This window comes from Ascaphus truei, chromosome 17 (assembly GCF_040206685.1).
Source record: "Ascaphus truei isolate aAscTru1 chromosome 17, aAscTru1.hap1, whole genome shotgun sequence".
Lineage (NCBI taxonomy): Eukaryota > Metazoa > Chordata > Amphibia > Anura > Ascaphidae > Ascaphus > Ascaphus truei.
Window position 1 is genome coordinate 32,589,694 of NC_134499.1, and position 27,984 is coordinate 32,617,677.

General features: G+C 48.7%; 1 protein-coding gene across 1 annotated transcript; it reads left to right on the forward strand.

Moving 5' to 3' along the window:
- On the forward strand, window positions 1-27,981 carry OXTR (oxytocin receptor). Its single transcript, XM_075574691.1, has 2 exons — window positions 1-1,697; window positions 25,871-27,981. Exons 1-2 carry the CDS (start codon window positions 776-778, stop codon window positions 26,119-26,121), a joined length of 1,173 nt encoding a protein of 390 aa, XP_075430806.1. The 5' UTR covers window positions 1-775; the 3' UTR covers window positions 26,122-27,981.
- Window positions 27,982-27,984: the final 3 nt, after the last annotated feature.

The window sequence follows — 27,984 nt, forward strand, 5'->3', positions numbered from 1 at the left end:
TTATTAATCCCAGTGTGACTTCCCAGTGACTGCTGCGGGTTCCTTCTCCTCCTTCTCCTCCTGCCCACCCCTCTCCAAGTGTAGAGCTTTCCCAGCAGGCTCCCGGAGCCCCCCAGCGCACTGGCTCACCCTGTGCATGAATGGAGCATGACGGCTGGAGGGAGGGACCTGGAGAATCATCCCACAGAGGCGAGGAATCTTACCCCAACACACAGGGGGTACTGGAAGCACCTGGACCTCCAGCTATGTGTAATGTGCTCATAGGGAGGGAGGCTTGAGTGGCCCCGAGGAAGAGAACATACATTTAGCAAAGTCAGGGAATGGCTGTTCAGATCCAGGGGTGCTAATTTGTCCCAGGTTATGCTGTGTCCGGGATGCTGAGCTCTGGTCAGGCTGCCTGCAGACAACGGAGTTAGAATGGACACATGGCTCCATGTGTTGCTGATGAACTAATTAGGTCGAATTAGACATTAAACACATTTTTGTCTGTTATTTGAGGAAGGACAGGAGTGAATGTGAGAGCCTCGGGGGGAGGGGGAGGGGCTGGATGAGAAGACCACCTCTGCCTCATCATCTTCAAGGGAGCAGAGCTTCCCTACAGTGAGCAGAGCAGAAGTGCAGAGCACAAGGAGGACACATTAACTAGCCGAGAGCAGGGACCCTACACCCGGGGGGACACTGCGTGCAGGGTGAGATGCTCTGCTCCAAGGGATGATACAGTCTAACTTCTCATATTGAGTCCCCAGCTGGGTCTCTCCACCCTTCACAGCTGGACATGGAGAGTCTGTGCCTGAAGAATGACTGCTCCGGTCTTGTGCTCAACGGTTCCTGGGGGAACTCCAGCCTGGAGAACAAAACTCAAGGGGGCAACACCACCAGGGACCCTCTGAAGAGGAACGAGGACGTGGCCAAGGTGGAGGTGACCGTGCTGTCCTTCATCCTGGCCCTGGCCCTGGCCGGGAATGTCTGCGTCCTGATCGGGATCCACATTAACAGGCACAAGCACTCCCGCATGTACTTCTTCATGAAGCACCTCAGCATTGCAGACCTGGTGGTCGCCCTGTTCCAGGTCCTTCCTCAGCTAATATGGGACATCACCTTCAGGTTCTATGCTCCTGACTTCCTCTGTAGGCTGGTCACCTACCTGCAGGTGGTGGGGATGTTTGCGTCCACCTACATGCTCCTGCTGATGTCCTTGGACAGGTGCCTGGCCATCTGTCAGCCCCTGCGGTCCCTGCACAGGAGGTCAGACTGTGTCTATGTCCTGCTCACCTGGATCCTCAGCTTCCTACTCAGCATCCCGCAGATCCACATCTTCTCCCTCAAGGAGGTGGGGAACGGGGTGTATGACTGCAGGGCGGAATTCATCCAGCCCTGGGGGCTCAAGGCGTACATCACCTGGATGACCTTTACCGTGTACATCATCCCGGTGCTGATCCTCAGCGTGTGCTACGGGCTCATCAGCTACAAGATCTGGCAGAACATCAGGCTGAAGACGGTGTGTGAGAGCAACGTGCGGCTGAGCTCAAGCAGGAGGGCCACCTTGTCGCGAGTGAGCAGCGTCAAGCTCATCTCCAAGGCTAAGATCAGGACGGTGAAGATGACCTTCATCATCGTGCTGGCCTACATCATTTGCTGGACCCCCTTCTTCTTCGTGCAGATGTGGTCCGTGTGGGACCCCCATGCGCCCAAAGAAGGTAGGAGGCATCTGCTCATTTTTGTATGTCTGGGGTGGTCTAGGAGTGCAGGCATTCTTGGGATGGGGCATGGGTCCTGTCTGTCTTGGGGGAGAGGAAGGGGGGTCTTTAATCATGTCCCAGTAAGAAAGGGATGGTCTCGGATATCTGGATATCTACAAGGGATTTCACATTGCTCCAGTATAGAGGACACATTAACAGGAGCGGGTGTTCCTTTATAACCAAGGCACTTGCCAGTAAGACATTTGTAGGGTTACCCTGACCCTAACTCCTGATTTCTGCTGCTGATGGAGCAGCGTTCACTGGTTGCTTCTACCTTCTATCTACTATGTAACTATGTAACTATATGTAACTATCTGACCATACACTTCTCCCATAACAAGCAGTATTGTCAGGATGCCTTATTGTCATGTCCTGCCCTGGAAGAGGTCCTCACATCTGCACACATCTGCTCACATCTGCACACATCGCCACACTTGTGTCATTTGCACAGAATTAAAACTCCCCCAACGCCGTGCGCCTGAGCTGGGAAATAGCAGGAATATTATCACCATAAATGCGAATAAATTGCCCCCCATTTCACGCTCCCCAGGGTCCCCCCCCTCCTATGCTTCGGTATGGGTAACACACGATGGGGGAAAATAGTTATTGGGGTTGAAAAGCTTCGATGTTTTCCTGATCAAAGGTATCACAACCTGCAAAGTGCCTGGGATACTGTCCAGTTGGCATGATGTGTGCTATACTGATTGAAACCTTCACAATCCGGCACTGTAATGTAACCGAGGTCTGGTCTTTATTAAGAAATCCTATGCAGCGCTGTAAACTTCAGCAGTGAAAGGGTTACACGAAAAGAAGATATGGGAATATGTTCTGGGGGTGTCATTAATGGCACTTTGTTCCTCCTTCTGTCCTGGGACACCCCATGAAGAGGTCACACAGAGCAGGGGGCTCAACTCCAGTCCTCAACACCCCCCCCCCCTGCAGGTCAGGTTTGTCTGGACACCCCAGCTTCAGCACAGGTGGCTCAATCAGAGGTTCAGTCTTGGACTGTTGTCGGGCACCCCTGACACAGAGCACAGGGGGCCAGAGAGGTGTGTCAAAAAACAATTTGGAGTCACAAATTTACTCCACTTTTTTTTGAGTATAAATGAGGTTTGAGCGCCTGTCTTGTTTACCTTTTTTGTACCTTTTTGGACAGTATATGCACCCTTCCTTTACACTTCCTTTACCTTCACCTCATGTTCTGTTTTGTGTGTGCCCTGTATATGTGCGAGCTTTCGAGATACACTGATCTATTCTCCCGCCGGTGTTACAATATATACAAGTACAACAAAAGGTAGGGGTGCCCAATGCTACATCTAATTGACAACACATATAAAGTAATAAATATATATATTTTATATATATATATATATATATATATATATATATATATATCAAATAAAAAGATCACTTGTGAGCACATTCACATATGCTGGGTGATAATGGTGAAAGGCGGGGTTGCAGACCTGCCTAAGACATGTGAATGTGCTCACAAGTGATCTTTTTATATGCTATATGCTATACGGCGGAGGTTTCTTGTCTCCTTTTTCACCCACCGTAACTTAAAGTGTATGTGTATGTGTGTGTATATATATATATATATATATACACACACACACACACACACACACACACACACACACACACACACACACACACACACACACACACACACACACACACACACACACACACACACACACACACACACACACACACACACACACACACACAATAAATAAATATATATATATATATACTACCGAATGACAGGTTTGCATGAGCCTGGGACATATCGCAGGCAGATTAGGTGTTAATAATAATAATAATAATAATAATAATGGAATCTGCGATACTTTATGTCCATAGAATCAGTAATTCTTGATCCATTTGTGCTTCTGTAGGGAATTTGGCGAGGTGGAGAATCACTGTGTCCTTCTAAGGCTGCGCTTATAGTGCCGGCGATGCGATGTCGCCGTCGCGGCAAAACAAATGCATTGTCCCCGTCGCCGGCGCTTATAGTGCACACGACGGCGACGGCGCGACAGCGCTAACAGAAATCTGGTAGTCACTGATATTTCATTTTTTCAGCGACGGTCTCCCCTTGCGGCCAACCGGGAGCTTCTCTGTGCCTCTGCCCTCCCCTTTTATGGCCTCATCCAGCGGCGTCGCCTAAACTTCCAAGTACAACTCGTCGCAATGGCGACGGGTGACGTCATCGGTCGCGTCGCCGGCTGTATAAGCGCAGCCTAAAGCTTTACACAGAGGCATAAATACACTGACTCTCCAGTGCCCAGAGCAGCCTGCCCCTGACCTCTTACACGGACCCCAGTAATACCCAGGCTGATTACATTTCCTTTCCAAGAGGAGATCTCTTTAATAATAAATAGTAAGCACAGCGCTCCGGGGCGAGGCTTCTCCACCAATCAAACGGCTAGTTGCCTGATAGTCTTTGACCACCCGGCCACACCCCAGGGCAGAGCACCTAATACCCCGCAACATTGGTGCTCAGCATCAGATTTCTCCCAGGAAAACTCCAATGTCTTTCTATGGGATTCATTTCATTTGATTAAATCTGGTGCTGTTTTTGTGCTAGTTTTGCCCCTGTAGTAAATAACTCACGGGCATCTCAGAAATGGCTTCCACCTGCCCAGATATGTCTGGCCGCGTTTGCCCGCGTTTTATTCCCCCGGCCTTGTGTAATACATTAGCTTTCCCCCGGTAGACCCTTGACTTGCCGAGGGCTCCTGGATTTCTTGCTGCGCTGAGGAATGTTCACGCTAGCGGTTGAGCAATCAGTGTTTCTGCTTGTGTGTCACAGGCACAGGGATTCTTTTCACGCCCAGTAGTAACAAAAGGGGGAGAGGGAGTAAGGGGTATGATGCCTTTTATTGCATCAACAAGTTGTTGATATGTTACCAGCTTTCCTACCTCTCCGGCTCAGGGTTACCCGATGAAGGACCCTGAGAGGTTCGAACCTTGTAACATATCAACTACTTGCAGGTCCAATAAAAGGTATTATACCCCCTACTTCCCCCCCTCCTTGTTACTAGATGGAAGAAAGGATCAACACGGCCCCCCACCTTTCTTTACTTTCATGTGCAGGTGAGCGTCTCGTCAGACACAAAACACAGCACAAGTACCAACATGAAATACACAACCCAGCACCGTACATAGCATGCATGCACATCCTGCGTGTTTGCAGCGGTGTTGTGATGTAACAATCTCAGATAAGAGTGCAAATCCGGTTCCCACAGTAGCTAGCAGTTTTGCCTGTTTCTCAGTGGCTGTTGTTATTTTATTGCAGGTTCAGCTCACGTACAATTCTTTTTTTGTAAATACGTTTTAATTTCATATATATTGTCTGCTATTTGTTCGTATGTAACAACACCCCCAGTTAATGTATCACTGTCTGCTGAACATACAGAGGCACGGAAATGATGTCCAGAATTTTTTTTCTATCCTGAATCCCCCAATAAAAAGATTTATTTGGAGTGATTTGTTACAGGTAATGCATATTGTACACCTGTACAAATGATACCACAATGTTACCGCTTTGTAATGATGAGACTTGGGGTGCCAGGCAGCTCCTCCAAAAATACTGACCAATGGTTAAAGGTGCGACACACACACACACACACACACACACACACACACACACACACACACACACACACACACACACACACACACACACACACACACACACACACACACACACACACACACACACACACACACACACACACACACCTCTCTCGGCTCCATGCTGTTTCCTACTCTCCTTGGCCCCATCTCCAGGCTTCTGGCACCTCCTCCTGATTGGCTGCAATACCCAGCAACAATTTGCCTCTAATCCAGAAGTGTGCTGGTTAATTGCTGGTGTGCAATTAACCAACTCCACCTGGCTGATTAGAGCTCTCTCAGAAATAGCCTGTTCTGAGACACAGGAGGGGGATTAATGAGCTCACAATTGGAGCTGACCTTGGAAAGACAGACCAGAGGATTTCCTTAGTGGACTCTGGACTAACCAGAGCACAGATGTCTTGAGCTGCAAATAGACTGCAGGCTGACAGCAAGACGAAGGGGAGCAGCCTATACCTGGACAGACATTGACTTAGCACACAAAGTTGCTGACCCAGGAGAGCAGAGAGGCTTCCCCTTCAGCTACAAGAAACAGATAAGACTTTCTTATGGGACGGTTATATATCTGTATATATGTATATATATTTGGGGCTGGTAAATAGCTTAGCTAGCCACTCAGTTAGAGAGGGCTGAACTACATGTGTAGATATTCTCCAAAGTGGAGTAGGTTTTTTGTTTGGCTTATTTTCATATGTTTTATTGTTTTAAAGGGACAGGCGCAATAAAGCCTAATTTTCGTTTCACTTTAAACGGTCTCCATTGTGTACCTCTGCACACGTCTCTTACAAGCACTTACTGTATATAGAGAAAGCAAAGCGGGAAATAACCTAACAGTCACTAATCGATCTACTCGCAAACCGATTAGTGACTTTTAGGTTTGTTTCTATTTTTCTTTAATTATGTGGGGTTTGAGAGATACCCACTGAACCTTATGTCACTGACTATATCACATTTATTTTGGGGGGATATAGACAGATTTACGCCTATATTTTCGTCATAGGACTCGTGTGAATTGGTACTCATATATACGTTACTCATATACGTTTTGATTTATATGTATATAGAGAACACATATGCTGTAGTGTATATTTTTTTAGCATGTGGCTAAAATTACTCTAATATAACCCAACGCCTTGGTGCTTCAGCGTATTAGACTCTGAGAGTAAAGATTAGCACTTCATGATTACATTGTAAACTTTCTTGTATTTATTTCAGAGGGAGCTCATTTCCTATACATTCTCCTCCTCATGTTGCACAGACCTCGACAGATGTAGATTAATCATATACTTGGATACCTTCTACCTGTACAGTACTGTAATGATGTATCTGGCATGACATGGTCTCTTCAAGTGTACAGAGCTTTCCAAACCTCACAGGTCTCTTCTTCACATATTGAGAGCTTTCCAAACCTCACAGGTCTCTTCTTCACATATTGAGAGCTTTCCAAACCTCACAGGTCTCTTCTTCACATATTGAGAGCTTTCCAAACCTCACAGGTCTCTTATTCACATATTGAGAGCTTTCCAAACCTCACAGGTCTCTTCTTCACATATTGAGAGCTTTCCAAACCTCACAGATCTCTTCTTCACATATTGAGAGCTTTCCAAACCTCACAGCTCTCTTCTTCACATATTGAGAGCTTTCCAAACCTCACAGGTCTCTTCTTCAAGTGTACAGAGCTTTCCAAACCTCACAGCTCTCTTTTTCTTACTGTATAATGAGAGCTTTCCAAACCTCACAGGTCTCTTCTCCAAGGGTACAGAGCTTTCCAAACCTCACAGCTTTCTTCTTCATATATTGAGAGCTTTCCAAACCTCACAGGTCTCTTCTTCAAGTGCACAGAGCTTTCCAAACCTCACAGCTCCCTTCTTCATATAATGAGAGATTTCCAAACCTCACAGCTCTCTTCTTCATATAATGAGAGCTTTCCAAACCTCACAGGTCTCTTCTTCAAGTGTACAGAGGTTTCCAAACCTCACAAGTCTCTTCTTCATGTGTACAGAGTTTCCTAAAGCTCACAGGTCTCTTCTTCATGTGTACAGAGATTTCCAAACCTCATAGGTCTCTTCTTCATGTACGCAGAGCTTTCCAAACCTCACAGGTCTGTTCTTCACATTTACAGAGCATACACAGCTTCCCAAAGCTCACAGGGCTCTTCTTCATGTATATAGCGCTTTCCAAACTTCTTTCATCTGTACCTCCTTTTGTTGGGAATTGTTGCATGGTAACCCAACTCCTTCGGTGTCTTCCATACCAGTCTTCTGTGACTCACCCATGACACATTATCTCAGGGGCTAGGCCTGCGCTTGTGAGTTCACAAACACACAACACAACACAAACCCAGTACAGACACCACATCAGCCTTGGGACTTCATGGCACGTTCCACCTCCCTTCACTTTGTATTTGTTTTCATTGCTGCAGTCCGGAGATGTTGACAGAGGCCTTAGTCAATTGCTGTGTGCATGCAGCCAGGCCTGGGGTGTGACCTTCTCCGGGGGACATATTTAGAAAATGAACTAGAGTGATGTTGGGTAAAAAAATCCCAATGCTTTATAAAATGCAGCCCTTAGGAAAAGGGGAAGACATGCAGGACACTTACCAAAACCACGCCCCAAACCTTTCACTGACTCACTGCAAGGCAATCAGCGTGCGAGGCAATCAGCGTGCAAGGCAATCAGCGTGCGAGGCAATCAGCGTGCAAGGCAATCAGCGTTCTAGGCAAGCAGCGTGCGAGGCAATCAGCGTGCAAGGCAATCAGCGTGCGAGGCAATCAGCATGCGAGGCAATCAGCGTGCGAGGCAATCAGCGTGCGAGGCAATCAGCGTGCGAGGCAATCAGCGTGCGAGGCAATCAGCGTGCGAGGCAATCAGCGTGCGAGGCAATCAGCGTGCGAGGCAATCAGCGTGCGAGGCAATCAGCGTGCGAGGCAATCAGCGTGCAAGGCAATCAGCGTGCGAGGCAATCAGCGTGCGAGGCAATCAGCGTGCGAGGCAAGCAGCGTGCAAGGCAATCAGCATGCGAGGCAATCAGCACGCAAGGCAATCGGCGCTCACGGTAATCAGCGTGCGAGGCAGTCATCGTGCGAGGCAGTCATCGTGCGAGGCAGTCATCGTGCGAGGCAATCATCGTGCGAGGCAATCATCGTGCGAGGCAATCATCGTGCAAACCAATCAGCATGATAAGCAATCAGCGTGCAAATCAATCAGCATGCGAGGCAATCATCGTGCGAGGCAATCAGCGTGCAATGCAATCAGCACGCAAGGCAATCTGCGCTCACGGTAATCATCGTGCGAGGCAGTCATCGTGCGAGGCAGTCATCGTGCGAGGCAATCATCGTGCGAGGCAATCATCGTGTGAGGCAATCATCGTGCAAAGCAATCAGCATGATAAGCAATCAGCGTGCAAATCAATCAGCATGTGAGGCAATCAGTGTGTGTGGCAATCAGCGTGCTACTGTAGGCAATAAGTGTGCTAAGCAATGAGCGTGCAAGGCAATCAGTGTGCTAAGTAATCAGCGTGCAAGGCAATGAGCGTGCAAGGCAATCAGTGTGCTAAGTAATCAGTGTGCTAAGTAATCAACGTGCAAGGCAATACCTCGCCGATCTCTCTTGTTAAAGGGGTTAAGTATATGTTTTCTGATGCTCTGTCAGGGGTGGCCATCTCCAAACCTCGAGGGTCATTGACTGAGCCACTGATTGAGCTATCTGTGCTGAAGCAGGGATATCCCCTGAAAACCTGACCTGTTGCTGGCCCTTGAGGACTGGAGTTGGCCACTGATGGTCTATGTGGAAAGCATTTTCCCTGCGCTGCGAGGCCACTGTGACCCACCGATATTAAAGTATCACATTGCTGTCTTCCTGGCACTGCAGGGGTCGAGCGGCAGTCACAGTCACTGGCTCCCGTCCCGCTCGGTCACACACAGAAATATTATTATACCAGTTACCGGTTCCTATGTCCAGTACCCCCCCCCCCCCCTCACCGCGAGGGCGAGGATTACTCGGAGCGCCAGCCTTAGATACGCAGTCCAAAAGCAATATATTTTAGGATTGCTTTCTTTTTCTTCTCCTTCTGAGAAAACCCCCACATTGTGCAGTCAGCAGATTCCCATTAAAATGACGTCCGAAAAATACTTTAGGGGCATATTAAAAATGGCTACCCTTCCAAACAATCTCAGGCCAGCAGTGATTGATAACAAGCCAGTGACACATCGGGGATCTCTGCAGGTAATTTCTCTCCCAGGTTTGAAGCCTCTTAATGAGAGCCGTGTGTGAACCTCTCCATTCTGCTTTTTGTTGAGTTTGGCTTCCAAGTTGAAATCATAAAAAAACGTATAAACATCCCGAATCCTGGAGCACCTCTAAATCATCTCTGTTTATTCTCTATTCAAATATTTCCACCCCACCCCCCCCAACCCCCTAAATTCCAAAGCTTTTGGTTGCAGTTTTGCAAACTTTAGTCACAAATGTAAGGCGTCCCAGTTATTAGTTCACATGTAACCAATTATAAAACCGATATCCTGTTATATCTCAGGCAGCAGCAGTGCTGGGACTCCCTCGTTCCCCTCTGTGCAGTTGGGTGGGGTCCGGCGGCATGTGGCTGTGGAATAAGTCAGGAAAAGGCGCGCCATTATACAATAACACACACTGTATATGTTCCATTGAACAACACGGCTCTGGCTTACGGTAACGTGTGTGGATCTGTGAATCTCTGGGCGTTTGTGAGTGTGTATACGTGAGAGTATACAGCACGGCTTGGTAGCCCTTGAGAACTGGAGTTGCCCTCCCCTGGTGTACAGTGTGTCTGTGCTTAGGCTCTGTAACTGTGTTTGTGTACGAATAGTGTATTAATGTGTGTGCGTATCACTGTATCCCAGTGTGACTCAGTGTGTTCGGGAGTATGTGCATTCATTCACTAGAACACTAATAGCAGGGGGCAACATCAAGTTTATCTGACCTCTCGCCTCCCCACGCCTCCCCCATAGCGGGGCAATTATATAACACACATTTACTTCACTTCCTAGGTGCCACAGTTTGGAAATTGTTGACACAAGTTGTGATACCTTGTGCTGGATTGACATCACAGTTCTTCATACAATGTGTGGTGCGAAGGCTTTGGAAACCTGTGTTTGGATGTACAAAGTGCTTTGTGTGTAATTAGTCATTGTGCTGTTAATTAGGGATTCTTTTAATGCATGGTGTTTGCCTTCGCGCTCTCACCCAGCTCCGAGTAATCTGCACAGACAGATCATACACATGCCCATGAGCTGTTTATCCCTCAGTACCTGGGAGGGTAACACTCCGTTCAGGGCGGAGTTATTATGTCACTGTGCCCCCAGAACAATAACTTCACCACAGGGGCAGTTTATTGTGAGGACAAACACTGTGGGGAACTCTTCAGGTAAAGTCTCTCCCCCTCTAACAGCGGGGCTGCCAGGATACATTGGGATGGAGGGTAGGATACATTGGGATGGAGGGTAGGATACATTGGGATGGAGGGTAGGATACATTGGGATGGAGGGTAGGATACATTGGGATGGAGGGTAGGATACATTGGGATGGAGGGTAGGATACATTGGGATGGAGGGTAGGATACATTGGGATGAGGGTAGGATACATTGGGATGGAGAGTAGGATAGATTGGGATGGAGAGTACTGCACCGACACACTTTATTCGAGCAAATACCCAGTATGTACCTGGCAGATACCTGGAATGCGCCGCTCCTCACCTCTGACAAGCCCCGTTGCATTTGCCTTCCCAGCCTGGGTTCATGCCTGGCTGATGGGCGGCTGATCTGTTAAATGATAATGATTAGGATTTAATAGGCTGCAATGTTTCGCGTGTCTACCAGATGGCATAAATTCATGAATTGTAATGCAGTATATATATATATATACTGTGCAGTATTGCAGCCAGCGGGAATAAAATGCTTCAATCCCTGCCTGGAAAATACCTCAATGCACTCGGGCAGAAAACAGTCACAAACCTCAATACACCCGGGTATACCCGAATTCGTGGGACTAGCCGAGCTCGAATAAAGTGTGTCGCCAGTGTAGGATACATTGGGATGGAGTGTAGGATAGATTGGGTGGAGAGTAGGATAGATTGGGATGGAGGGTAGGATACATTGGGATGGAGGGTAGGATACATTGGGATGGAGTGTAGGATAGATTGGGTGGAGAGTAGGATAGATTGGGATGGAGGGTAGGATACATTGGGATGGAGGGTAGGATAGTTTGGGATGGAGAGTAGGATACATTGGGATGGAGGGTAGGATAGATTGGGATGGAGGGTAGGATACATTGGGATGGAGGGTAGGATACATTGGGATGGAGGGTAGGATACATTGGGATGGAGGGTAGGATAGTTTGGGATGGAGAGTAGGATACATTGGGATGGAGGGTAGGATAGATTGGGATGGAGGGTAGGATACATTGGGATGGAGGGTAGGATACATTGGGATGGAGGGTAGGATACATTGGGATGGAGGGTAGGATACATTGGGATGGAGGGTAGGATACATTGGGATGGAGGGTAGGATACATTGGGATGGAGGGTAGGATAGATTGGGATGGAGGGTAGGATAGATTGGGATGGAGGGTAGGATACATTGGGACGGAGAGTAGGATACATTGGGATGAGGGTAGGATACATTGGGATGGAGAGTAGGATAGATTGGGATGGAGAGTAGGATACATTGGGATGGAGTGTAGGATAGATTGGGTGGAGAGTAGGATAGATTGGGATGGAGGGTAGGATACATTGGGATGGAGGGTAGGATACATTGGGATGGAGTGTAGGATAGATTGGGTGGAGAGTAGGATAGATTGGGATGGAGGGTAGGATAGTTTGGGATGGAGAGTAGGATACATTGGGATGGAGGGTAGGATAGATTGGGATGGAGGGTAGGATACATTGGGATGGAGGGTAGGATACATTGGGATGGAGGGTAGGATACATTGGGATGGAGGGTAGGATACATTGGGATGGAGGGTAGGATAGTTTGGGATGGAGAGTAGGATACATTGGGATGGAGGGTAGGATAGATTGGGATGGAGGGTAGGATACATTGGGATGGAGGGTAGGATACATTGGGATGGAGGGTAGGATACATTGGGATGGAGGGTAGGATACATTGGGATGGAGGGTAGGATACATTGGGATGGAGGGTAGGATACATTGGGATGGAGGGTAGGATAGATTGGGATGGAGGGTAGGATACATTGGGATGGAGGGTAGGATACATTGGGATGGAGGGTAGGATAGATTGGGATGGAGGGTAGGATAGATTGGGATGGAGGGTAGGATACATTGGGATGGAGGGTAGGATACATTGGGATGGAGGGTAGGATAGATTAGGATGGAGAGTAGGATACATTGGGACGGAGAGTAGGATAGATTGGGACGGAGGGTAGGATACATTGGGACGGAGGGTAGGATACATTGGGACGGAGGGTAGGATACATTGGGACGGAGGGTAGGATCGATTGGGACGGAGGGTAGGATACATTGGGACGGAGGGTAGGATACATTGGGATGGAGGGTAGGATACATTGGGATGGAGGTTAGGATACATTGGGATGGAGGGTAGGATACATTGGGATGGAGGGTAGGATACATTGGGATGGAGGGTAGGATACATTGGGATGGAGGGTAGGATACATTGGGATGGAGGGTAGGATACATTGGGATGGAGGGTAGGATAGATTAGGACGGAGGGTAGGATACATTGGGACGGAGGGTAGGATACATTGGGATGGACGGTAGGATACATTGGGATGGACGGTAGGATACATTGGGATGGAGGGTAGGATACATTGGGATGGAGGGTAGGATACATTGGGATGGAGGGTAGGATACATTGGGATGGAGAGTAGGATACATTGGGATGGAGGGTAGGATAGATTAGAACGGAGGGTAGGATACATTGGGACGGAGGGTAGGATACATTGGGATGGAGGGTAGGATACATTGGGATGGAGGGTAGGATACATTGGGATGGAGGGTAGGATACATTGGGGTGGAGAGTAGGATACATTGGGATGGAGGGTAGGATAGATTAGGATGGAGGGTAGGATACATTGGGACGGAGGGTAGGATACATTGGGATGGAGGGTAGGATAGATTAGGATGGAGGGTAGGATACATTGGGATGGAGGGTAGGATACATTGGGATGGAGGGTAGGATACATTGGGATGGAGGGTAGGATAGATTAGGATGGAGGGTAGGATACATTGGGACGGAGGGTAGGATACATTGGGATGGAGGGTAGGATAGATTAGGATGGAGGGTAGGATACATTGGGACGGAGGGTAGGATACATTGGGATGGAGGGTAGGAAACCAGTACTAGAGATCAAATCTCCTCCTTGAAATTGAGCCAATTAGCCAACAATCAGCAGTTGGACACGTCTTGCTGCAGATCAAAGGCTGGTGATAGTTACACAGCCAGAGGAACTGTGCCCCCTCCACATACTGTAGCATCTGCAGCACTTTCCAGCCCAGAGTGCTGTTAGACTGATACCCAGAGAGCAGTCACCACAATGCAGGCTGGACCAGGCATGACAAGTGCTCAAAAAGGAGACAGAATATATGGCAGTGGATTCGTTCTGTCTGTGTCCGTGTGTCACCCTGCAGTGGGAGGGACACAATCCATGTGCCTTCTGTGTCCGTGTGTCACCCTGCAGTGGGAGGGACACAATCCATGTGCCTTTTGTCTGTGTCACTGTGTCGCCCTGCAGTGGGAAGAACAGGCTGGAGGGGCTATAGTTTCCTTCTGTCCGTGTCACTGTGTCGCCCTGCAGTGGGAGGGACACAATCCATGTGCCTTTTGTCTGTGTCACTGTGTCGCCCTGCAGTGGGAGGGACACATTTCATGTGCCTTCTGTGTCAGTGTGTCGCCCTGCAGTGGGAGGGACACATTCCATGTGCCTTTTGTCTGTGTCACTGTGTCGCCCTGCAGTGGGAAGAACAGGCTGGAGGGGCTATAGTTTCCTTCTGTCTGTGTCACTGTGTCGCCCTGCAGTGGGAGGGACACAATCCATGTGCCTTTTGTCTGTGTCACTGTGTCGCCCTGCAGTGGGAGGGACACATTTCATGTGCCTTCTGTGTCAGTGTGTCGCCCTGCAGTGGGAGGGACACATTCCATGTGCCTTTTGTCTGTGTCACTGTGTCGCCCTGCAGTGGGAAGAACAGGCTGGAGGGGCTATAGTTTCCTTCTGTCCGTGTCACTGTGTCGCCCTGCAGTGGGAGGGACAGGCTGGAGGGGCTATAGTTTCCTTCTGTCTGTGTCACCCTGCAGCGGTGGGATGGGCTGTTGATCACTTTATTCTCACAGTCGTCATGTTACGAGGCTATTTATAAAACCTTAGGAGGGAACTCACAGACTGAAAGCCAATTGAGACAGCACAGTGCCCCCTTGTGAATGGGTTTGACCCGGTTTTGCACAGGCTGCTTGCTCTGTGGCTGTGTCGCTGATGCATTCGCCCCTCTGAGCGTGCGGACACAGGAGTCTCCCACTCACTGCTTGCACATTCATCAGCCACATGCATTATGCAGGGATATTTTTGTGGGAAGTCTGCTCTGGCTGAGGTCCCCGGGGGATCTGAAGTGAGTGCCGGCATAGCACCGCTTTCTAAATATACCGGGACCGGCTGTCCAGCCCCTCGTGGCATCGATGATCTATCTCCTCCAAGCTCTAACATGTTCAGGTCTGCAGCAAATCTCCATGCGAAAGTGACGTCGTACACAGCTGATGCAGGCAGTAACATCCCTCCTTCCAGCTAACACACATCAGGGACACGTACATCCCACCCCTCCTAATACACACACATCAGGGACACGTACCTCCCACCCCTCCTAATACACAGGCATCAGGGACACGTACCTCCCACCCCTCCTAATACACACACATCAGGGACACGTACCTCCCACCCCTCCTAATACACACACATCAGGGACACGTACCTCCCACCCCTCCTAATACACAGGCATCAGGGACACGTACCTCCCACCCCTCCTAATACACAGGCATCAGGGACACGTACCTCCCACCCCTCCTAATACACAGACATCAGGGACACGTACCTCCCACTCCCTCCTAATACACACACATCAGGGACACGTACATCCCACCCCTCCTAATACACAGACATCAGGGACACGTACCTCCCACCCCTCCTAATACACAGACATCAGGGACACGTACCTCCCACCCCTCCTAATACACACACATCAGGGACACGTACCTCCCACCCCTCCTAATACACACATCAGGGACACGTACCTCCCACCCCTCCTAATACACAGACATCAGGGACACGTACCTCTCACTCCCTCCTAATACACACACATCAGGGACACGTACCTCCCACCCCTCCTAATACACAGACATCAGGGACACGTACCTCACACCCCTCCTAATACAGACATCAGGGACACGTACCTCCCACCCCTCCTAATACACAGACATCAGGGACACGTACCTCTCACTCCCTCCTAATACACACACATCAGGGACACGTACCTCCCACCCCTCCTAATACACATACATCAGGGACACGTACCTCTCACTCCCTCCTAATACACACACATCAGGGACACGTACCTCCCACCCCTCCTAATACACAGACATCAGGGACACGTACCTCCCACCCCTCCTAATACACAGACATCAGGGACACTGTACATCTGTTATTTATTGGATTACCACATGTATTACTGCTGTGAAGCGCTATGTACATTAATGGCACTATATAAATAAAGACATACAATACTATACAATACACATACCTCCCACCCCTCCTAATACACAGACATCAAGGACACGTACCTCTCACCCCCTCCTAATACACACACATCAGGGACACGTACCTTCCACCCCTTCTAATACACACATATCAGGGACACGTACCTCCCACCCCTCCTAATACACACATATCAGGGACACGTACCTACCACCCCTCCTAATACACAGACATCAGTGACACGTACCTCCCACCCCTCCTAATACACAGACATTAGGGACATATACCTCTCACCCCTCCTAATACACAGACATCAGAGACATACACCTCTCACCCCTCCTAATACACAGGCATCAGGGACACTTACATCCCACCCCTCCTAATACACAGACATCAGGGACACGTACCTCTCACCCCCTCCTAATACACACACATCAGGGACACGTACCTCCCACCCCTCCTAATACACACATATCAGGGACACGTACCTCCCACCCCTCCTAATACACACATATCAGGGACACATACCTCCCACCCCTCCTAATACACAGGCATCAGGGACACTTACATCCCACCCCTCCTAATACACAGACATCAGGGACACGTACCTCTCACCCCCTCCTAATACATACTCAAAATAAACCAAATTGGTCTCGGTAAAAATATTAGCACCTGGATTGATAATTGGTTGAAGGACAGACAACAAAGAGTTGCCATAAATGGAACTTTTTCAGGTTGGGCTAAAGCTATAAGTGGAGTACCTCTGGGATCGGTACTGGGACACCTGCTTTTTAACTTGTTTATTAATGACCTTGAGGTTGGCAGAGAGAGCAAAGTCTCCATCTTTGCTGATGATACTAAATTGTGTAAGGTAATAAAATCAAGCATTCCAATATTCTGAACTCATGGCTACTGTCCCTCACCCAGTCACTCCTACCAACCATTGTGGCCAAGCACTGCCACCTACTGCACAATTATATAACAAAAGTGACTACCTATGGTATGTGTTCTAAACAATAAACATGTACCCTATATACACAAAGTGTGTGTGTGTGTGTGTGTGTGTGTGTGTGTGTGTGTATATGTATATATGTGTATATATACTGTATTTATGTGTATATTAGAACACATACCACAGGTAGTCACTTTTGTAAAATATTTTTTTTATTGATATATCACCTTAATATCACAAACACATAAGTGCACCTTATAGTGCTACTTTCTTGTTTTTGTTTGTACACACACACACACACGATGTAATTTCTGTACAGAAGGGCTTGGATAAACTGGGAACTTGGGCAGGTAAATGGCAGATGAGGTTTAAGGTTATGCATTTTAGAAGCAAGAATAAACAGGTTATTTACAAATTAAATGGGACAAAATAAGGTCGATCCTTGATGGAGAAGGATTTAGGAGTCCTTGTACACCGCAGGCTTAGCAATCGTGCCCAATGTCAGGCACGGGTTAGGACTTTTGGTGGCGGACGGTTTTAGCCTCCAAGGTAAGCCCCTAACCTTACCCTAAAACCCCCTAATCTAAATCCCTAATACCAACGTTGCCCCCTACACTAAAAAACATAACCCCTAACCCTAATTTTGTACTATAAAAACTTAACTCCATACCCTAAACCCCCTACCCTCACTGCTAAAACCCCTCAACGTACTTACGTTATTGGTGAAGCGACCGGCGGTGGAGCGGCTGCAGAGAAGGGTCACTCGACGGCCAAATGCCGGCGCCAACGTGGTTGCGGCAACATGTCCATGGCCAGATGTCCGATTTCGTGTCAGGCAGTAGCTGCAAAGGCAACTAAGAGCATATCGTTGCATTAAACTGAGTATGGATGGAAAGGAAGAGACAATTATCCCCCTTTATAAAGCATTAGTAAGACCACACTTTGAATATGGAGTACAGTTTTGGGCACCACTCCATGCAAAAGACATTATGGAACTAGAGAGAGTGCAGAGAAGAGCCACCAAATTAATAAAGGGGATGGATAATCTGATTTATGAGGAGGGGCTAGCTAAATTAGATTTGTTTACATTACTTAATAGACGTGTAAGAGGGGATAGGATAACTATATACAAATATATTGGGGAACAATACAAGGAGCTTTCATAAGAACTATTCATCCCACGGGCAGTACCAATGACATGGGGTCGCCCCTTAAGGTTGGGGGAAAGAGATTTCACCAGCAACAAAGGAAAGGGTTCTTTACAGTAATAGCAGTTACACTGTGGAATTCATTACCCATGGAGACTGTGATGGCAGATACAATAGATAAGTTTAAAAAAAGGTTGGGTATCTTTTTTAGAAAGGAAATGTATACAGGGATATACAGTACCAAATAAGTAAACATGGGAAGGATGTTGATCCAACGAGAAATATTTGGAGTCAGGAAGGGATATATTTTTCCCCATATGAGGTATCATTAGATAATCCCTCTAGGTTAAAATACTGTAAATGCAAATATACTGTAGGATAGAGTATCTGTCATTTAAATGTAACATAGGTTGAACATAGGTTGAACTCGATGGACATAAGTCTTTTTTTTCAACTACATCTACTATGAATTATACCTCTGACAGACATCGGGGACACATACCTCTTATCTCCTCTTAATACACAGACATCGGAGTCACATACCTCTCACCCTCTTCTCAAACACAAACCAAGTATATCAGTTAATAGATATACTTTTTCCAATTAGGGTTGCCAGGTGGCATCTCCAAAAATACTGGACACAATGGTGAAAGGTGCGATGCACTCGATACACACACACACACACACACACACACACACACACACACACACACACACACACACACACACACACACACACACACACACACACACACACACACACACACACACACACACACACACACACACACCTCTCTCCACCCCATGAGGTTTCCTCCTCTCCTTGGCCCCACCCGAGGCCCTGACACCTCTTCCTGATTGGCTGCTGCTGGGTAATGCAGCCAATCAGAATGGAGGAAGCAGCCCAGCCCCCTAGCAGCAGCCCTCCCTGTTACGGGAAATTCTGCAGCCCCTCCCAAGCCGATTAGGTCACTATGTCCAGAGAGGTAATGCCGGACACACACATGTCCAGTATTACCTCTAATTTCTCACTGGACAGTGTCCAAATACAGGACAGTCCAGTTCAATACTGGCAATACCTGGCAACCCCAGGGGCAATACGGCTCTGTACAAGCCCTGATTTGTCTCAGGAGTGATCCCATGGGTTCTTTGTGGTGGGAGACTGGAGAAGCAGCAATGTCACAGATCCTGCAGACCCGACTGCAGCCAGCTCTCCTTGTATACAGCACATATCAGGGCGGATCTCCTGTTATACAGCACATATCAGGGCGGATCTCCTTTTATAGAGCACATATCAGGGCGGATCTCCTTTTATACAGCACATATCAGGGCGGATCTCCTGTTATACAGCACATATCAGGGCGGATCTCCTGTTATACAGCACATATCAGGGCGGATCTCCTGTTATACAGCACATATCAGGGCGGATCTCCTGTTATACAGCACATATCAGGGCGGATCTCCTTTTATACAGCACATATCAGGGCGGATCTCCTGTTATACAGCACATATCAGGGCGGATCTCCTGTTATACAGCACATATCAGGGCGGATCTCCTTTTATACAGCACATATCAGGGCGGATCTCCTTTTATACAGCACATATCAGGGCGGATCTCCTTTTATACAGCACATATCAGGGCGTAACAAGGACATGCGGTAGCCTCAGACCATTGTGTTTTATAACCATTACTGTCAGTGTTACTTTGTACAGTAGGGTTGGAATGAATCTCAGCCACACAGAGCTTACAATCTAATTTGCATCTTGCAGCAGAATATGTTGGATCCTTATAAGAAAATAACAATAATTATACAATGAATAACATGGTTTGCAAAGGGCTGTACACAGCTTGCACAGCTTTATCTTGCATATCCCACTTCAGAGACCAGAATATGACACATCCTCTGTATGTTATATTTAGAGCCTATACGTGTATACATACATACCCACCCTCCAGGTGCCAGTCCTGCTCCATCTTATCGCTCTGTTATCATCAGTGCTTGGTCCCTTCCAGCTATTGTTCTGGTTATCACTTCTGACATCCTTCATTGGCTGGGTGCCCTGGGGAGGAGGGGGTCCTGGACAGGACGCTCCCTCTGCTGGCCACATGCAAACACTGCAGCCTGCTGGTACCAGCCCTGCATACAGAAGGTGTTCCTTCCATAGCTGTATTTAGGGACTGGTTTTCACAGAGATCATGGGACTGAGAAGGCGAAATTCACCCTTCAGCTCTTATTAGCTCACAGTATGGGAATTTCTCCTCGCTGCTTCTCATATTACTGCAGATGCTGTATAACATTAGCCGGGCAGATAGCGGTCAGTGTGAAATTAGAACATTTATGGTTTATAATTCATGTGGTTTTTTTTTAATTTACATTTTTAGACCCAGAGGCTCTTCTAACCAACTATTTGTTACCTGTTCCCTTCCGGAGGAGCCTGCCCTGCATTGCTCTACATTAGGGGCGGACAATTCCAGTCCTTCATGGTCACCAACAGGTGAGGTTTTCAGGATATCTCTGCTTCAGCCCAGGTGTCTCAATCAGTGGCTCAGCCATAGTTACTGCACCAACTGTGCAGAAGCAGGGATAACCTGAAAACCTGACCTGTTGGTGACCCTTGAGGACTGGAGTTGGCCGCCCCTGCACTAGATGTTACAGATACACTAGTTTTCAAAGAGCTGCTGGCTCCTGGCAGGGAACAGGTTAACCCTTTCAAAGCTTCGGAATGCACCAGCAGAGCAGTGTGATGCATTAAAGGGTTAAATTGAGCCTTGCCAGTAGGATGTCTGAGAAGGGGGAACGTGACCCGGGCCGCAGACCTTTGCTCAGCCTCCGCAGACCTCTGCTCAGCCTCCGCAGACCTCTGCTCAGCCTCCGCAGTCCTCTGCTCAGCCTCCGCAGACCTCTGCTCAGCCTCCGCAGTCCTCTGCTCAGCCTCCGCAGACCTCTGCTCAGCCTCCGCAGTCCTCTGCTCAGCCTCCGCAGACCTCTGCTCAGCCTCCGCAGACCTCTGCTCAGCCTCCGCAGACCTCTGCTCAGCCTCCGCAGACCTCTGCTCAGCCTCCGCAGACCTCTGCTCAGCCTCCGCAGTCCTCTGCTCAGCCTCCGCAGACCTCTGCTCAGCCTCCGCAGACCTCTGCTCAGCCTCCGCAGACCTCTGCTCAGCCTCCGCAGACCTCTGCTCAGCCTCCGCAGACCTCTGCTCAGCCTCCGCAGTCCTCTGCTCAGCCTCCGCAGACCTCTACTCAGCCTCCGCAGTCCTCTGCTCAGCCTCCGCAGACCTCTGCTCAGCCTCCACAGACCTCTGCTCAGCCTCCGCAGTCCTCTGCTCAGCCATCCTCCACTCAGATGTTGTGTGACGCCAACAAATGAGAAACACGAATGGGAGGCCAGAGGCAGAACTCAATGCATCTCATTATAATACGAGTGTTGTGTAACCAGCCGCTAAAGTCAGACAGTATCCCGGCCGAGGATACTCTGGATACTGAGTATCCAAGCAGCAGCTTATCTGTAATACTGCCATTATCAGATCACTGTCTGGCTGCTGTGTCTGCTGGAGACCTGTGCACACTCAGTACTCAGCCTCCTGCATTGTGACTCAGACCAGCGACACTGCTACCGGCACGGCACAGCTAACGGCCTGTCACTGGCAGTGCATTCATACCCTGTCACTGTCACTGCATTCATACCCTGTCCCTGCATTTATACCCTGTCCCTGTCACTGCATTCATACCCTGTCCCTGTCACTGCATTTATACCCTGTCCCTGTCACTGCATTCATACCCTGTCCCTGTCACTGCATTCATACCCTGTCACTGCATTTATACCCTGTCCCTGTCACTGCATTTATACCCTGTCCCTGTCACTGCATTCATACCCTGTCCCTGTCACTGCATTCATACCCTGTCCCTGTCACTGCATTCATACCCTGTCCCTGCATTCATACCCTGTCCCTGTCACTGCATTCATACCCTGTCCCTGTCACTGCGTGCATACCCTGTCACTGCATTCATACCCTGTCCCTGTCACTGCATTCATACCCTGTCCCTGTCACTGCATTCATACCCTGTCCCTGTCACTGCATTCATACCCTGTCCCTGTCACTGCATTTATACCCTGTCCCTGTCACTGCATTCATACCCTGTCCCTGTCACTGCATTCATACCCTGTCCCTGTCACTGCATTCATACCCTGTCCCTGTCACTGCGTGCATACCCTGTCACTGCATTCATACCCTGTCACTGTCACTGCATTCATACCCTGTCTCTGTCACTGTATTCATACCCTGTCCCTGTCACTGCATTCATACCCTGTCCCTGTCACTGCATTTATACCCTGTCCCTGCGTTCATACCCTGTCCCTGTCCCTGTCACTGTATTCATACCCTGTCCCTGTCACTGCATTCATACCCTGTCCCTGTCACTGTGTGCATACCCTGTCACTGCATTCATACCCTGTCACTGTCACTGCATTCATACCCTGTCCCTGTCACTGCGTGCATACCATGTCACTGCATGCATACCCTGTCACTGCATTCATACCCTGTCACTGCAATTGTACCCTGTCACTGCAATTGTACCCTGTCACTACATTCATGCCCTGTCACTGGATGCATACCCTGTCAATGCATGTCACTGGATTCATACCCTGTCACTGGATTCATACCCTGTCACTGGATTCATACCTTGTCACTGGATTCATACCCTGTCACTGGATTCATACCTTGTCACTGCATTCATACCCTGTTCCTGCATTCATACCCTGTCCCTGTCACTGCATTCATAACATCCCCTGTCACTGCATTCCTGCCCTGTCACTGCATTCCTGCCCTGTCACTGCATTCCTGCCCTGTCACTGCATTCCTACCCTGTCCCTGCCACTGCATTCATACCTGTCACTGCATTCATACCCCGTCCTTGTCACTGCATTCCTACCCTGTCACTGGATGCATACCTTGTCACTGCATGTCACTTCATTCATACTCTGTCCATGTCACTGCATTCATACCTGTCCCTGTCACTGCATTCATACCTGTCCCTGTCACTGCGTGCATGCCCCGTCACTGCGTGCATGCCCCGTCACTGCGTGCATGCCCCGTCACTGCGTGCATGCCCCGTCACTGCGTGCATACCCCGTCACTGCGTGCATACCCCGTCACTGCATTTAGTCCCTGTCACAGAGTACAGCATTATTGGCCTGTCACTTGCAGTGCACTCAATTCTGCACTAGGACGTTGCCATTTCAGTGGATGCCGTATCAAAGAGCTGATTATTGTGACAGTGCAGTGAGGGCAGTAGCACTGCATTCGCTATTGTGCTGCAGTGTTTACAGACGGATGTAGTGACAGATCCTCAACATTCAGTGCCAAACCTGAATAAAGGTTCAGTCACACTTACAAATCCACTTACAAATAGCCCCCTGCTCCAGTGTCAAACCCTCAGTTATGTGACAGTATAGATGCAGGTGTAGTGTGTGTCTTGTCTCTTTAAAGAGCTAACACTGTAAACTCTACACTGGAGGAGAGGTCACACATGTTCACACAGGGTCAAAAAGAATCACACAGGGTCAAAAAGAATCACACAGGGTCAAAAAGAATCACACAGGGTCAAAAAGAATCACACAGGGTCACACAAGATCGCTCAGGGTCACACAGAATCGTTCAGGGTCACACAAGATCGCTCAGGGTCACACAGAATCGCTCAGGGTCACACATGATCGCTCAGGGTCACACAGAATCGCTCAGGGTCACACAGAATCGCTCAGGGTCACACAGAATTGTTCAGGGTCACACAAGATCGCTCAGGGTCACACAGAATCGCTCAGGGTCACACATGATCGCTCAGGGTCACACAGAATCGCTCAGGGTCACACAGAATCGCTCAGGGTCATACATGATCGCTCAGGGTCACACAGAATCGCTCAGGGTCACACATGATCGCTCAGGGTCACACATGTTCACCCAGGGTCAAAGAGAATCACCCAGGGTCACACAAGATCGCTCAGGGTCACACAAGATCGCTCAGGGTCACAGAATGACTCAGGGTCACACAGGATCACTGGGTAACAGAGAATCACTCAGGATCACGCAGAATCACTCGGGGACACGCAGGGTCATTGTCACAGTCTGAGTTACAGATAAATCACATTCACATCTTATTTATTTATTTAGTTATTTATAAAATATTTTACCAGGAAGTAATACATTGAGAGTTACCTCTCGTTTTCAAGTATGTCCTGGGCACAGAGTAAAACAAAATAATACATGGTTACACATACAGTTACATAAATGAACAAGGTATACATTATATACAAGACATTGCAAGTTAACGAAAATATATATTATGAGCGTATGAAACAGTTACAGACCAGATTAAAGTGTGAGACAGCCTTAGATTTGAAAGAACTTAAGCTGGTGGTGGATGTGAGAGTCTCTCACATCTAGATTCCTAATGAAACTTTCCTGACCGTGGAAATTCTCACATTTGTATGAAAGTAAAAGTGGTGAAATTCTGGGGGAAATAACATTATAGAAATGTCAAATTACAAGCAATACGATTATTTTATTTCATTCTGACTGAGCCACTGATTGAGCCACCTGTGCTGAAGCAGGGATATCCCTTGCACTTCTTTTGCCCGGATCTGCATGCCAATCCAGCGCTGTGCGGGATAAATCCAACCTGCCTTAGTCCCAGCGATGCACACGCTACGGAGAGAGCTATGCGGAGCCTGCTATGTGCTGCCAGGCAGCTGCTGTTGGGTCTGAGGGCATGCGGTCACCATGGAGACGGAGGGGCTGCTCAGGACACACGGGCAGATAAGCGGCATGCATGTCCCTCCTGGCGTGAGTCACACAGAGCGAGACGGGGTGGGGGGGGGGTGGAACGCGGCTGGTTAACCCCTTTACTCCCGCAGCCAGGACGGGTCAGGGGGACACAGACTGTGCGAGTCCTACCGAGGCTCATGGTCCAAGCACCTCCCTTTAACCCCTTCGGTGCCGGGGAGGGTGGCAGCCTTTGGCAGTAAGCCGCGTCGGGTCTGTGGGACAGCGGTGTGTACAATGTAACATCCTCTGCTGACCAAGGTGTCACGTGCGGCATCATCATCCAGAGTCTCAGAGCGGCAATATATTATTGCAGAGGATGTACAGCAGGGGTGAGCAACGCCAGTCCTCAAAGGCCACCAACAGGCCACGTTTTCCAGATATCCCTGCACAGGTGACTCAATCAGTGGCTCAGTCTTCGACGGGCCAACTCCAGTCCTCAAGGGCCACCAACAGGTATGGGTTTACGGATATCCCTGCTTCCCGCTGAGTGAGCCACCTGTACTGAAGCAGGGATATCCTTGATACCTGACCTGTTAGTGGCCTTTGAGGACTGGAGTTGGCCGCCCCTGCTCTGCTTAATGCTCCCATGACATCGGGTGGGTTAGATGTCCTCCTCTGTGCAGCTGCTTTGCCCCTTTTCTGAGAACCCAACAAGTCTCTGGCAGGAGTTTGTATCTGTGCCCGGGGAACACCCAGCGTCAGGTGCCGTAGCTAGTCCTAGATGTGGGAGATAGGTACATAACCTGCTGTCTCTTGTAATGCAGAGATAATAAGAGGACCTGCCCCCCTGTTCCCCCCCCCCTCTCTCTGCCCCCCTGCAGCATCCCTGTTTATCATCGCCATGCTCCTGGGGAGCCTGAACAGCTGCTGCAACCCCTGGATCTACATGCTCTTCACCGGCCACCTCTTCCATGACCTCCTGCAGCACGTCCTCTGCTGCTCCGCCCGGTACCTGAAATCCGGGCAGCAGGGGAGCGACTTGAGCGCCAGCCGTAAGAGTAACTCCTCCACCTTCGTGCTGAGCCGGAAGAGCTCCAGCCAGAAGAGCATCACCCAGCCTTCCACTGCGTGAGCTCCCTCAACCAGGCGGGGAAGACCCCACCTCTTATTCCTCAGGACACGACGGGGAGGTTGTGTGGCGCAAAATGGGGTTGTTGACTAAGGACTCGGGAGGAATCTCTGCACACTGCAGCCTGTCTAACCCTCCCAGTGTCACAACTGCAAAGCTGCTGCCCAGAAGGAAGAAATAATGCGGTCTTATCCTTTTGGCCTGGATTTATTGTTTGGACAGCTCCGTCACTATGTGACGTCTTCCATATACAACGGTCAACTAACTCCAGGTCACAAGGTGATACCGATCCAGCCCAGGGTTTATATTTCCATTTGCTGGTCTGTTAGAAACTTTGGAATACTACATTTCGATCTGCAGGGAGACCGGGCTGCGTCCCTGCCACGTTGCTGACCTGGCGTTAGTCTACGTGAAAAGACGACGAGGCTCCATCATCTGCCCTTTGGAACAGGCGCGGCCAACTCCAATCCTCAGGGCCACCAACAGGTCAGGTTTTCAGGATATCCCTGCTTCCGCACAGGTGGTTCAGTCAATGATTTAGCCACCTTTGCTGAAGCAGGGATATCCTGAAAACCTCATTTGTTCTTGGCCCTTGAGGACTTGAGTTGGCCGCCCCCTTCCTTAGAGACTGAAAGACGTCACTGCTGCCCTCTAATACCCTCCAATACCAGAGAGTAACGCATAGTAACAAGTATAGGGTGGGGGTCCTGGGTACTATGTGTCTTGGGGCCAATTTAAATCTGGTGAGAGGGGTCTTCAGAGGCCGGGAGTGAGCAGAAATACTCGCCACCATTTCACAGTGCAATATATGAATGGGGAAGGGGTAATTGTCCTTTGGTGTGAACAGTTTAAAAGCCCAATGTCTGTCACAAGGGGTAAAGATGCTAGTGAATAAAGTTAGTGTCAGCTTCCACGTGTGAGATAAAAAGGTGCGCAGGATGCCAGGAGCTGGGGGAAATAAATAAAGCCAGGGCGCACCTTGTGCCATCAGCGGAGATGGACGGATGGAGGTGTTGAAGAATCATGTTACCAGGGCAGATGTTTATAGGTTCAGTGCATCCAGCCAGTCTATGCTCTGTACTGAGCATGAGACGTCTCTTGCTATCACATAGGGAGGTACCTGAGTAACACAGCGTTCTGATGGTTAATGGTAATTAGTATATTCCTAGAGGTGTCAGCGCCAGAGAGTTCCATGTATCAGGGACCTGTTGGGACAGAACAGCCCATTCTATCAGCTCTTCAGAATAGATCAGTCACAATCCACATTTATAACGAGAATGATGCACTTGGGAAGATGGTTTATCTTAGGCGGGAGTTAAGGTTTAGGGGTCACCTGTCCATGAATGGGGAGCGTGTCTCTACTCTCGGTCTCTTACACGATTTATGCAAAAAAAAAACATGGTTGTTGCAGAGTATATATTGTTTTTATATATATATATGTACATACAGCAAATACAGTGTATCCATTGTCCATTTAAGGGGAGCAGGTCGCTCACAGCATTGGAGCCTGGATATTGAACATCTGGCACAGAGCTTAAAGGGGAACTCATACCATTCTCAGAGGAGTCTTTCTGCCCTACTTTAATTTGACTGCTGTTAACCTCTTCCGTGCCAGAGCAGCTGGCAACATTATCCTGCATTGCTCTGCAGCTGCAGGCTGCTCTGACTATGAAGTAATTCAACTGTTTGCTCCCAAATCTCTGGGTCACTCGCAAGTTTGGGTTCACAGCTTGTAAATATTTTTTATAAAACCTATGTCGGGTCCTTTTAAAGATCACTGATATTACGGATGTAATACATTTATTTTCTTTCTTGTTAAATTTCAGATAAGAAAATGTTTAATAAACACAGAGTTGTGTCAGACCA

What these genes read in the sequence shown, in the direction of transcription:
- OXTR (XM_075574691.1), top strand. Translation starts at nt 776, where the DNA reads ATGGAGAGTCTGTGCCTGAAGAATGACTGCTCCGGTCTTGTGCTCAAC. An exon ending in CCCCCATGCGCCCAAAGAAG is followed by an intron (nt 1,698 to 25,870) that starts GTAGGAGGCATC and finishes GCCCCCCTGCAG; the next exon opens with CATCCCTGTTTATCATCGCC.